Genomic DNA, 13862 nt, shown 5'->3' on the forward strand with positions numbered 1-13862 from the left:
ATCCCATTGAAATCTATAGTAAACAACTCAAGATTTATTTCCATGTACTGAAATGATTTCTAAAGAATAAAGTGATTTATGATATAAAAATATTACCGTTAAACAGGATTTCATTGCCACCATTGCTTGAATCACAAGATTCCGCTGATTCACTGGCAAGTTCCCTCCATCTCTTTTAACCATCCACCTATGTACAGCCTACAAAAACATTCAAAAGCTATAGTTATAATGGCATTTGAATTATAATTGTATTTTTAAAATGAATAGGTCTGTAAAATGAATAGGTCTTTTTCCAGTACAAAAGATTTAATAAACCTACCTGGAGTACATGAAACCAGCAAAGAAGAACCTTGGCTGTTGGAAAAACTCTTCTTATGGCATTGAGTTCCTTAAGGTCACGGTCAATCATTATCGACCTACATGATAAGGAATTGAGAATTAATGAAGATACGTCAACATCTGTAGATTCTGTAAAAATGAACAGCTTTTGTAAAAAGGTAGTTTACAGTGTGCAGTATTTAATCCAATAGTAATGTCTGTACATAGAAATACCTCAATACATCAGCACACTTTGCTGCCAAACTACTACTGACTCTACTATGTTTTTAACTTCTTACCTGGGAAGAAATCCAGGGTTGTGATTTACAAGCTTTTCCAAGCAGAGAGCAAGTATGTCCGCTGATTCCTCACTAATAATAAAGTAAGCAAATGGGACTGCTCTTCCAATACTGTTGGTCAAAAGAAGAGCATAAAATGCATAACCATATGATGTCATGGCTTTGTAAGTAGCGTCCATGAATACCATGGTATGGGGATGTTCTCTAAGTATATCCTTTTGCCAGGGTGTCTGCACTACAATTATAAGTGGTTGATTTTCACTCAAAGGCTGGTAGTAACAAATGTGTTCCTGCAGCTCCGATGTGATCAGCTTGTCCACACTAATGCAGTCTTTCGCATCAGGAAAACTAAGAGCATTACTGGTCTTCTTGATCAATCGTATATCTTCAGGTGTAACATAATATCGCCGATTATATTTGTCCATATGTCCATGACGTTCTGCCCAGTCCACGCATTTTAAAAGGGTTTCTGAAATTGACAGTCCTTGATCAAGCCACATTTCAATGAAGGTCAATAGCTCTGGGTCAATGCGATTTTTTACGCCCTCTTCTTTCATGCACACATCATGTCCGTTGTGTTGAAGCATTTTGTTGACCACAGCACCTGTAAAACTACCATCTTTGATTATTTTAAATGACACATAAGCTTTGCAGGAATTAGCTCTTGTCTTTGTAGGTTCTCCTTTGCTTTTCCCACTTGCTTTGGTCGATCTTTCACATGCAAAGTAAAAGTAGTCTTTATGAGTAGACACAGCGGACTTGAAGGTGCTTTTGGTTTCCTCCTCCAGTTTCTTAATGTAACCCTGCATGAAATCAGTCTCCTCCCCAGAAAAAGGTATGACCTCTTGAATGACTCTGACATCCCTTAATTTCTTTAACTTTCGCCTTATCCCTTCAAGCCAAATATTCTCCATTTGCCTAGAAAAAAATCAAATAAAATGGTTAAAAAAGTAGTACTACTCAGTACTACATTTGCAGAGAGCAGCATATAGTACACTAAAATAACAGCGATATGAATCTATTGAGTACTGCAGCCTGAGAGCAGCATATAGTACGCTAAAATAACAGCGATATGAATCTATTGAGAACTGCAGCCCTGAGAGCAGCATATAGTACACTAAAATAACACAGTAAAATGAATCTATTGAGAACTGCAGCTCTGAGAGCAGCATATAGTACACTAAAATAACAGCGATATGAATCTATTGAGTACTGCAGCCCTGAGAGCAGCATATAGTACACTAAAATAACACAGTAAAATGAATCTATTGAGTACTGCAGCCCTGAGAGCAGCATATAGTACACTAAAATAACAGCGATATGAATCTATTGAGTACTGCAGCCCTGAGAGCAGCATATAGTACACTAAAATAACACAGTAAAATGAATCTATTGAGTACTGCAGCCCTGAGAGCAGCATATAGTACACTAAAATAACAGCGATATGAATCTATTGAGTACTGCAGCCCTGAGAGCAGCATATAGTACACTAAAATAACAGCGATATGAATCTTTTGAGTACTGCAGCCCTGAGAGCAGCATATAGTACACTAAAATAACAGCGATATGAATCTATTGAGTACTGCAGCCCTGAGAGCAGCATATAGTACACTAAAATAACAGTAAAATGAATCTATTGAGTACTGCAGCCCTGAGAGCAGCATATAGTACACTAAAATAACACAGTAAAATGAATCTATTGAGTACTGCAGCCCTGAGAGCAGCATATAGTACACTAAAATAACACAGTAAAATGAATCTATTGAGTACTGCAGCCCTGAGAGCAGCATATAGTACACTAAAATAACAGCGATATGAATCTATTGAGAACTGCAGCCCTGAGAGCAGCATATAATACACTAAAATAACAGTAAAATGAATCTATTGAGAACTGCAGCCCTGAGAGCAGCATATATACACTAAAATAACAGCGATATGAATCTATTGAGAACTGCAGCCCTGAGAGCAGCATATAATACACTAAAATAACAGCGATATGAATCTATTGAGAACTGCAGCCCTGAGAGCAGCATATAATACACTAAAATAACAGTAAAATGAATCTATTGAGAACTGCAGCCCTGAGAGCAGCATATAGTACACTAAAATAACACAGTAAAATGAATCTATTGAGAACTGCAGCCCTGAGAGCAGCATATAGTACACTAAAATAACACAGTAAAATGAATCTATTGAGTACTGCAGCCCTGAGAGCAGCATATAGTACACTAAAATAACACAGTAAAATGAATCTATTGAGTACTGCAGCCCTGAGAGCAGCATATAGTACACTAAAATAACACAGTAAAATGAATCTATTGAGTACTGCAACCCTGAGAGCAGCATATAGTACACTAAAATAACAGCGATATGAATCTATTGAGTACTGCAGCCCTGAGAGCAGCATATAGTACACTAAAATAACACAGTAAAATGAATCTATTGAGAACTGCAGCCCTGAGAGCAGCATATAGTACACTAAAATAACACAGTAAAATGAATCTATTGAGTACTGCAGCCCTGAGAGCAGCATATAGTACACTAAAATAACACAGTAAAATGAATCTATTGAGTACTGCAGCCCTGAGAGCAGCATATAGTACACTAAAATAACAGCGATATGAATCTATTGAGTACTGCAGCCCTGAGAGCAGCATATAGTACACTAAAATAACACAGTAAAATGAATCTATTGAGAACTGCAGCCCTGAGAGCAGCATATAATACACTAAAATAACACAGTAAAATGAATCTATTGAGAACTGCAGCCCTGAGAGCAGCATATAGTACACTAAAATAACACAGTAAAATGAATCTATTAGTACTGCAGCCCTGAGAGCAGCATATAGTACACTAAAATAACAGCGATATGAATCTATTGAGAACTGCAGCCCTGAGAGCAGCATATAGTACACTAAAATAACAGCGATATGAATCTATTGAGTACTGCAGCCCTGAGAGCAGCATATAGTACACTAAAATAACACAGTAAAATGAATCTATTGAGTACTGCAGCCCTGAGAGCAGCATATAGTACACTAAAATAACAGCGATATGAATCTATTGAGAACTGCAGCCCTGAGAGCAGCATATAGTACACTAAAATAACAGCGATATGAATCTATTGAGAACTGCAGCCCTGAGAGCAGCATATAGTACACTAAAATAACACAGTAAAATGAATCTATTGAGTACTGCAGCCCTGAGAGCAGCATATAGTACACTAAAATAACACAGTAAAATGAATCTATTGAGTACTGCAGCCCTGAGAGCAGCATATAGTACACTAAAATAACACAGTAAAATGAATCTATTGAGTACTGCAGCTCTGAGAGCAGCATATAGTACACTAAAATAACAGCGATATGAATCTATTGAGTACTGCAGCCCTGAGAGCAGCATATAGTACACTAAAATAACACAGTAAAATGAATCTATTGAGTACTGCAGCCCTGAGAGCAGCATATAGTACACTAAAATAACACAGTAAAATGAATCTATTGAGTACTGCAGCCTGAGAGCAGCATATAGTACACTAAAATAACACAGTAAAATGAATCTATTGAGTACTGCAGCCCTGAGAGCAGCATATAGTACACTAAAATAACACAGTAAAATGAATCTATTGAGTACTGCAGCCCTGAGAGCAGCATATAGTACACTAAAATAACACAGTAAAATGAATCTATTGAGTACTGCAGCCCTGAGAGCAGCATATAGTACACTAAAATAACACGATATGAATCTATTGAGTACTGCAGCCCTGAGAGCAGCATATAGTACACTAAAATAACACAGTAAAATGAATCTATTGAGTACTGCAGCCCTGAGAGCAGCATATAGTACACTAAAATAACACAGTAAAATGAATCTATTGAGTACTGCAGCCCTGAGAGCAGCATATAGTACACTAAAATAACACAGTAAAATGAATCTATTGAGTACTGCAGCCCTGAGAGCAGCATATAGTACACTAAAATAACACGATATGAATCTATTGAGTACTGCAGCCCTGAGAGCAGCATATAGTACACTAAAATAACACAGTAAAATGAATCTATTGAGTACTGCAGCCCTGAGAGCAGCATATAGTACACTAAAATAACAGCGATATGAATCTATTGAGTACTGCAGCCCTGAGAGCAGCATATAGTACACTAAAATAACACAGTAAAATGAATCTATTGAGTACTGCAGCCCTGAGAGCAGCATATAATACACTAAAATAACACAGTAAAATGAATCTATTGAGTACTGCAGCCCTGAGAGCAGCATATAATACACTAAAATAACACAGTAAAATGAATCTATTGAGTACTGCAGCCTGAGAGCAGCATATAGTACACTAAAATAACAGCGATATGAATCTATTGAGTACTGCAGCCCTGAGAGCAGCATATAGTACACTAAAATAACAGTAAAATGAATCTATTGAGTACTGCAGCCCTGAGAGCAGCATATAATACACTAAAATAACACAGTAAAATGAATCTATTGAGTACTGCAGCCCTGAGAGCAGCATATAGTACACTAAAATAACACAGTAAAATGAATCTATTGAGTACTGCAGCCCTGAGAGCAGCATATAGTACACTAAAATAACAGCGATATGAATCTATTGAGAACTGCAGCCCTGAGAGCAGCATATAGTACACTAAAATAACACAGTAAAATGAATCTATTGAGTACTGCAGCCCTGAGAGCAGCATATAGTACACTAAAATAACACAGTAAAATGAATCTATTGAGTACTGCAGCCCTGAGAGCAGCATATAGTACACTAAAATAACACAGTAAAATGAATCTATTGAGTACTGCAGCCCTGAGAGCAGCATATAGTACACTAAAATAACACAGTAAAATGAATCTATTGAGTACTGCAGCCCTGAGAGCAGCATATAGTACACTAAAATAACACAGTAAAATGAATCTATTGAGTACTGCAGCCCTGAGAGCAGCATATAGTACACTAAAATAACAGCGATATGAATCTATTGAGTACTGCAGCCCTGAGAGCAGCATATAGTACACTAAAATAACACAGTAAAATGAATCTATTGAGAACTGCAGCCCTGAGAGCAGCATATAATACACTAAAATAACACAGTAAAATGAATCTATTGAGTACTGCAGCCCTGAGAGCAGCATATAGTACACTAAAATAACACAGTAAAATGAATCTATTGAGTACTGCAGCCCTGAGAGCAGCATATAGTACACTAAAATAACAGCGATATGAATCTATTGAGTACTGCAGCCCTGAGAGCAGCATATAGTACACTAAAATAACACAGTAAAATGAATCTATTGAGTACTGCAGCCCTGAGAGCAGCATATAGTACACTAAAATAACACAGTAAAATGAATCTATTGAGTACTGCAGCCCTGAGAGCAGCATATAGTACACTAAAATAACACAGTAAAATGAATCTATTGAGTACTGCAGCCCTGAGAGCAGCATATAGTACACTAAAATAACAGCGATATGAATCTATTGAGTACTGCAGCCCTGAGAGCAGCATATAGTACACTAAAATAACAGCGATATGAATCTATTGAGTACTGCAGCCCTGAGAGCAGCATATAGTACACTAAAATAACACAGTAAAATGAATCTATTGAGTACTGCAGCCCTGAGAGCAGCATATAGTACACTAAAATAACAGCGATATGAATCTATTGAGTACTGCAGCCCTGAGAGCAGCATATAGTACACTAAAATAACAGCGATATGAATCTATTGAGAACTGCAGCCCTGAGAGCAGCATATAGTACACTAAAATAACACAGTAAAATGAATCTATTGAGTACTGCAGCCCTGAGAGCAGCATATAGTACACTAAAATAACACAGTAAAATGAATCTATTGAGTACTGCAGCCCTGAGAGCAGCATATAGTACACTAAAATAACACAGTAAAATGAATCTATTGAGTACTGCAGCCCTGAGAGCAGCATATAGTACACTAAAATAACACAGTAAAATGAATCTATTGAGTACTGCAGCCCTGAGAGCAGCATATAGTACACTAAAATAACAGCGATATGAATCTATTGAGTACTGCAGCCCTGAGAGCAGCATATAGTACACTAAAATAACACAGTAAAATGAATCTATTGAGTACTGCAGCCCTGAGAGCAGCATATAGTACACTAAAATAACACAGTAAAATGAATCTATTGAGTACTGCAGCCCTGAGAGCAGCATATAGTACACTAAAATAACACAGTAAAATGAATCTATTGAGTACTGCAGCCCTGAGAGCAGCATATAGTACACTAAAATAACACAGTAAAATGAATCTATTGAGTACTGCAGCCCTGAGAGCAGCATATAGTACACTAAAATAACACAGTAAAATGAATCTATTGAGTACTGCAGCCCTGAGAGCAGCATATAGTACACTAAAATAACAGCGATATGAATCTATTGAGTACTGCAGCCCTGAGAGCAGCATATAGTACACTAAAATAACACAGTAAAATGAATCTATTGAGTACTGCAGCCCTGAGAGCAGCATATAGTACACTAAAATAACACAGTAAAATGAATCTATTGAGTACTGCAGCCCTGAGAGCAGCATATAGTACACTAAAATAACACAGTAAAATGAATCTATTGAGTACTGCAGCCCTGAGAGCAGCATATAGTACACTAAAATAACACGATATGAATCTATTGAGTACTGCAGCCCTGAGAGCAGCATATAGTACACTAAAATAACACAGTAAAATGAATCTATTGAGTACTGCAGCCCTGAGAGCAGCATATAGTACACTAAAATAACAGCGATATGAATCTATTGAGTACTGCAGCCCTGAGAGCAGCATATAGTACACTAAAATAACACAGTAAAATGAATCTATTGAGTACTGCAGCCCTGAGAGCAGCATATAGTACACTAAAATAACACAGTAAAATGAATCTATTGAGTACTGCAGCCCTGAGAGCAGCATATAGTACACTAAAATAACACAGTAAAATGAATCTATTGAGTACTGCAGCCCTGAGAGCAGCATATAGTACACTAAAATAACAGCGATATGAATCTATTGAGTACTGCAGCCCTGAGAGCAGCATATAGTACACTAAAATAACAGTAAAATGAATCTATTGAGTACTGCAGCCCTGAGAGCAGCATATAGTACACTAAAATAACACAGTAAAATGAATCTATTGAGTACTGCAGCCCTGAGAGCAGCATATAGTACACTAAAATAACACAGTAAAATGAATCTATTGAGTACTGCAGCCCTGAGAGCAGCATATAGTACACTAAAATAACAGCGATATGAATCTATTGAGTACTGCAGCCCTGAGAGCAGCATATAGTACACTAAAATAACAGCGATATGAATCTATTGAGTACTGCAGCCCTGAGAGCAGCATATAGTACACTAAAATAACAGTAAAATGAATCTATTGAGTACTGCAGCCCTGAGAGCAGCATATAGTACACTAAAATAACAGCGATATGAATCTATTGAGTACTGCAGCCCTGAGAGCAGCATATAGTACACTAAAATAACACAGTAAAATGAATCTATTGAGTACTGCAGCCCTGAGAGCAGCATATAGTACACTAAAATAACAGCGATATGAATCTATTGAGTACTGCAGCCCTGAGAGCAGCATATAGTACACTAAAATAACACAGTAAAATGAATCTATTGAGTACTGCAGCCCTGAGAGCAGCATATAGTACACTAAAATAACACAGTAAAATGAATCTATTGAGTACTGCAGCCCTGAGAGCAGCATATAGTACACTAAAATAACACAGTAAAATGAATCTATTGAGTACTGCAGCCCTGAGAGCAGCATATAGTACACTAAAATAACACAGTAAAATGAATCTATTGAGTACTGCAGCCCTGAGAGCAGCATATAGTACACTAAAATAACAGCGATATGAATCTATTGAGTACTGCAGCCCTGAGAGCAGCATATAGTACACTAAAATAACAGTAAAATGAATCTATTGAGTACTGCAGCCCTGAGAGCAGCATATAGTACACTAAAATAACACAGTAAAATGAATCTATTGAGTACTGCAGCCCTGAGAGCAGCATATAATACACTAAAATAACACAGTAAAATGAATCTATTGAGTACTGCAGCCCTGAGAGCAGCATATAGTACACTAAAATAACAGCGATATGAATCTATTGAGTACTGCAGCCTGAGAGCAGCATATAGTACACTAAAATAACAGCGATATGAATCTATTGAGTACTGCAGCCCTGAGAGCAGCATATAATACACTAAAATAACAGCGATATGAATCTATTGAGTACTGCAGCCCTGAGAGCAGCATATAGTACACTAAAATAACAGTAAAATGAATCTATTGAGAGTACTGCAGCCCTGAGAGCAGCATATAGTACACTAAAATAACAGCGATATGAATCTATTGAGTACTGCAGCCCTGAGAGCAGCATATAGTACACTAAAATAACACAGTAAAATGAATCTATTGAGTACTGCAGCCCTGAGAGCAGCATATAATACACTAAAATAACACAGTAAAATGAATCTATTGAGTACTGCAGCCTGAGAGCAGCATATAGTACACTAAAATAACAGCGATATGAATCTATTGAGTACTGCAGCCCTGAGAGCAGCATATAGTACACTAAAATAACAGTAAAATGAATCTATTGAGTACTGCAGCCCTGAGAGCAGCATATAGTACACTAAAATAACAGTAAAATGAATCTATTGAGAACTGCAGCCCTGAGAGCAGCATATAGTACACTAAAATAACAGCGATATGAATCTATTGAGTACTGCAGCCCTGAGAGCAGCATATAGTACACTAAAATAACAGTAAAATGAATCTATTGAGAACTGCAGCCCTGAGAGCAGCATATAGTACACTAAAATAACAGCGATATGAATCTATTGAGTACTGCAGCCCTAAGAGCAGCATATAGTACACTAAAATAACACAGTAAAATAAATCTATTGAGAACTGCAGCCCTGAGAGCAGCATATAGTACACTAAAATAACAGTAAAATGAATCTATTGAGAACTGCAGCCCTAAGAGCAGCATATAGTACACTAAAATAACAGTAAAATGAATCTATTGAGAACTGCAGCCCTAAGAGCAGCATATAGTACACTAAAATAACAGCGATATGAATCTATTGAGTACTGCAGCCCTAAGAGCAGCATATAGTACACTAAAATAACACAGTAAAATAAATCTATTGAGAACTGCAGCCCTGAGAGCAGCATATAGTACACTAAAATAACAGCGATATGAATCTATTGAGTACTGCAGCCCTAAGAGCAGCATATAGTACACTAAAATAACACAGTAAAATAAATCTATTGAGTACTGCAGCCCTGAGAGCAGCATATAATACACTAAAATAACACAGTAAAATGAATCTATTGAGTACTGCAGCCTGAGAGCAGCATATAGTACACTAAAATAACAGCGATATGAATCTATTGAGTACTGCAGCCCTGAGAGCAGCATATAGTACACTAAAATAACAGTAAAATGAATCTATTGAGAAGCGCAGCCCTAAGAGCAGCATATAGTACACTAAAATAACAGCGATATGAATCTATCGAGTACTGCAGCCCTAAGAGCAGCGACTCAAATCCCGACCGCAAACGGATTCCCCGTTCTATTTCTGTCCACCTGCTTTGCAAAGGTCGTCTTTTTCAGTGAAGACAGCTTTTAGCTGTCGCCGCGCCGCGATAAAAGATCGCGTCTGGTGTACACACGGTGTAACTCCTGCTTTAAGAGCAGCATAGTAGACCAAAAATAACATCGATATGAAATTATTTCCGTTCCGTCTTCGCATTTATCGGCTTTACAGACAGCTGGGTAGTATTGGAAAATCATGTTTAACCCCATTTAGACCATTAGCAGCTTAGGTGCAGTGGAGTTAGCAGTCGAATCAAAATACAAATGATCCGATATTAGACGATGATAGTTCTGTGCATTTTCAATGTTCCCCAATTATCTTAGTACACTTTAGAGGCCGTTTATCTCAGAATTTTAACAAAATATATTGTAAATTCACTTACCTCTACAAAACCCGCGATCTTCTATCAACAGTCTAACGTATCTAGAATCCCGCCAAAGTAAAAAAAAAAAAAAAAAAAAAAAAAAAAAAAAAAAACCTTGATCCCGCCTCTGCTTCAATTTCATTGGTTGAATCTTTAAACCAATCATTTTCCTTTCTGCCCTTAGAACATGTTTGAGTAAGTAAAACTCCCATCTGCTACTCCTTCACTGCGCAGGAACACAGACCCTTTGTGCACCTATGAAGTACAATAGAAATGCACCTTTCGCTTTCCTCAAAAATATCTCTACCAATTTGATATCATCTTGTTACCCTGTACTTTCTGGTCCAGCTAAGCAGCCAGTGGCTGGCCATATCTCGAAGAACGCAGTGCTGGTTATGCTGATGCTCTCTCAGAGAGTCCCAGGAATCTAATTCTGGACATAACCACAGTTCAGCGTCCTCCACACCCAACTTTTGCAATATACACAGAACTAAAGCCCTGCCAGAGATATAATGAAAGAATGGTTAATTCCCACAAATTATTTATTTTAATTTTATATATTTTACATCGATACAGGAGAAGTCCAATAGCAATTGAGCGTGTCACTTTGTTTTAGAAAGTGGTGGGAACAGTTTTATGTCACCCTAAAACACAAACATGAAAACTCCTGCTCAATAATTGGATTTTCTGCCGTTGATACATCTGTCACAAACTATTTCATAAAGTATTAATGTGGGACATGGGAAAAAAAGTGTTGAAAGTGCCTATGCAAAGGGATATAAAACAACATTATATTTTGTATTGTGTTAAACATGCATTTTTCCTTACTTAAGATCAACTTGTTTATCTGCCAACATGGCGAGTAGCTCCACAATGGTGTCAAAACTGTCAGGACTCAGATATACCATCAAATTTAGCAGCTCACCGGCAAAATGCTGTTCCTCCCTTGTCTGCAGAACACATATTCACATATTAATACATATTTTTATATTGAATACTTATCTGTAGTGTTCATGAAGAATTCATACATCTTATGTGATCATGTACATGAAAATAAAATGAGACTTTAGAAGTTGTTACCAAAAGGTATTTCAGTCATGTATTTAATCTACTATCACAATTTGATTCACCATGTTTTCGTTAATGCAATTTTGCAGGCAAACCAGCAATCCTCTGCTGAGAGATTCTTTGTCTAACACCTCCTGCTGAATTAACATGAGTAACGCATTGACAATACTATTCTTCTGAGCCATGCTGCAAAACATCATGAAGTCCAACAGATGCATGCAGAATTCCTTGGGGCCAAAAGAACTTGAAACACACTGAAAACACAAAATTAACATAGAATGATGCAGAAATTAACTCAAACTAGAAGGAAACTGATATCAGTGTATTCACGGTGTACATATGAATGGAAGATTTCTTTTGCTGTCTTATTGTGTCTGTAATTGTTCTTACACTCAGATCAGGGAATATCTTTTGAAACCACTGCTCATCCACAAACTGCAGGAGGAACTCTGGCAGATATGATGACGAGGGTGGAGGAGGCAAGGATGTGGGTTGTTTAGGTGGAAAGGGTGGGGCAGGGGGCGGTGAAAGTGGTGCAGACTCGGAGGGTGGAGTCGGTGGGGGTGTAGGACGCTTTATTGGAGGAAGGGTCTTTGGTGGATGTGAAGAGTGAGCATAAATTAAAAAAAAAAAAGAGAAAACAATTAAGTGGTTATGTGACATCATTCCATACCTTTCTTAAAGTGGTTACATTTACCATTGCACAGCAAAATTTTGCAGACAAAATATAATTTCAACTGGAATTTACCATGATCACCAACAGAAAGCTGCATGGTTTGAAAGTGACTTGTGAGTTTTGCTTCTTTGTGAGTTTTACCTCAATAGGTATGCTAATGACAATGGACAATGTCTTATTTGCCTGCAAAATTTTGCTGATGTAACCACACTTTTATGCAAAACAGTCAACAGCAGTAAACTCTACACACAATAAATCACTATATGAGTTTTGTTATTCTACTCAAAAATTGTGTGTGAATACAATTATTATAAAAACACAAAAACATTCTAACAGGGTATATGAGTTTATCTGCTGTTGGTGTGGGTGGAAGAGGGCTCTTCTGTGTAGATGGAGTCTCTATGATGGGTGAGGGTGGTACAGGGGTGAGTGGGGCAAGGGGTGGTGAAGGTGGTGCAGACTCGGAGGGTGGAGTCAGAGGGGGTGTACGACGGTCTATTGGTGGAAGGGGCTTTGGTGGCTGTGAAGAGTGAGCATGAGGGAGCAAATTTTAAAAAAGAGAAAACGATTAAGTGGTTATGTGACATCATTCCATATCTTTCTTAGTGCGGTTACATTTGGCATTGCACAGCAAAGTTTTTAGGCAAAATCCAGTCATTTCAATTGGAATCGGATATTTCAAATGAGGGTGAAAAGTTACCCATTCAGATTTCACTCATGTTGAAGTTGGTCACACAAATTCACCATGCTCACCACAGAAATCTGCTTGGTTTGAAAGTGACTGTGAGTTTTGCTTCATACATTGCTATGCTATTGACAATGGACAACGTCTTATTCGGCTGCAAAATTTTGCTGATGTAACCACACTTCTAGACAAAAAAGTCAGCAGCAGTAATCTCTTACACACAATCACTATATGAGTTTTGTTATTTTAGAATAAAAAACAAGAATAAAAACCACAAAAACATCCTAACAGGGTATATTTTTTCTCTGAGTTTCTTTGCTGCTGTTGTGGGTGGAAGAGGGCTCTTCTTTGTAGATGGAGTCTCTATGATGGTTATAAGATGAATGTCAGCCTCTTCCCTCCCCTTCTCATCCTCCTCTTTAGTATACAAGAGTTGCACTTCATCTAGTTCGATCAGCTCATGGCAAAAAAAAAAAAAAAACACACACACACACACACACAAAAAACACAATTATTCCACTGTTATTGAATTATACACTGTGTTTTCACACAAAATCAGAATTTTAAGTTGTTCAACACCTGATAAAGACATATTTTCTTTTTTGGTTTTTGATTATTTATGTGAAAAATATTGACTGAAAAGACAGTACAAGTGAATGGTTTTGATGAACGTACTCTCATATCAGGGGGTTGCCTGTAAATCAGACGCAGGTAATTATTGAAAGCCTCTTGTTTGGTTTGTATGGTGGCTGGTTGTCTCCTTCTGCACTCAACCTCTCCTTTTTG

At 37.4% G+C, this 13862-nt stretch overlaps 2 protein-coding genes across 3 annotated transcripts in view; both read right to left on the reverse strand.

The window, feature by feature from the left end:
* Positions 1-10856, reverse strand: part of LOC125252416 — a 13022-nt gene extending 2166 nt beyond the window's left edge. Inside the window, exons 1-4 of one of the 2 annotated variants that reach the window (XM_048165695.1) lie at positions 10666-10856; positions 618-1535; positions 320-416; positions 97-198 (exon numbers count right to left, since the gene is read on the reverse strand). In XM_048165695.1, coding sequence (XP_048021652.1) covers positions 97-198; positions 320-416; positions 618-1531 — 1113 coding nt within the window. In that variant the 5' untranslated portion in view covers positions 1532-1535; positions 10666-10856. Of the gene's footprint in view, positions 1-96; positions 199-319; positions 417-617; positions 1679-10665 lie in introns of those variants that run through there. The other variant, XM_048165702.1, reaches the window with a different exon arrangement.
* Positions 10828-13856, reverse strand: LOC125262655 (cleavage and polyadenylation specificity factor subunit 6-like). The gene is made up of 8 exons (XM_048181475.1): positions 13752-13856; positions 13366-13530; positions 12726-12911; positions 12106-12306; positions 11778-11969; positions 11476-11597; positions 10977-11145; positions 10828-10902 (listed from the first exon to the last, which is right to left on the reverse strand). The coding sequence occupies exons 1-8, from the start codon at positions 13755-13757 to the stop codon at positions 10828-10830; spliced, it is 1116 nt and encodes a 371-aa protein (XP_048037432.1). The 5' UTR covers positions 13758-13856.
* Positions 13857-13862: the final 6 nt, after the last annotated feature.

Source organism: Megalobrama amblycephala, linkage group LG2, assembly GCF_018812025.1.
Source record: "Megalobrama amblycephala isolate DHTTF-2021 linkage group LG2, ASM1881202v1, whole genome shotgun sequence".
Taxonomy (NCBI): Eukaryota; Metazoa; Chordata; class Actinopteri; order Cypriniformes; family Xenocyprididae; genus Megalobrama; species Megalobrama amblycephala.

Coding starts and splice junctions, on each gene's coding strand:
- LOC125262655 (XM_048181475.1), bottom strand. Junction 12,912..13,365: donor TCAGAGAAAAAATATACCCT/GTTAGGATGTTT, acceptor CACTCTTCACAG/CCACCAAAGCCCCTTCCACC. Junction 12,307..12,725: donor CAGATAAACTCATATACCCT/GTTAGAATGTTT, acceptor CATCCACCAAAG/ACCCTTCCTCCAATAAAGCG.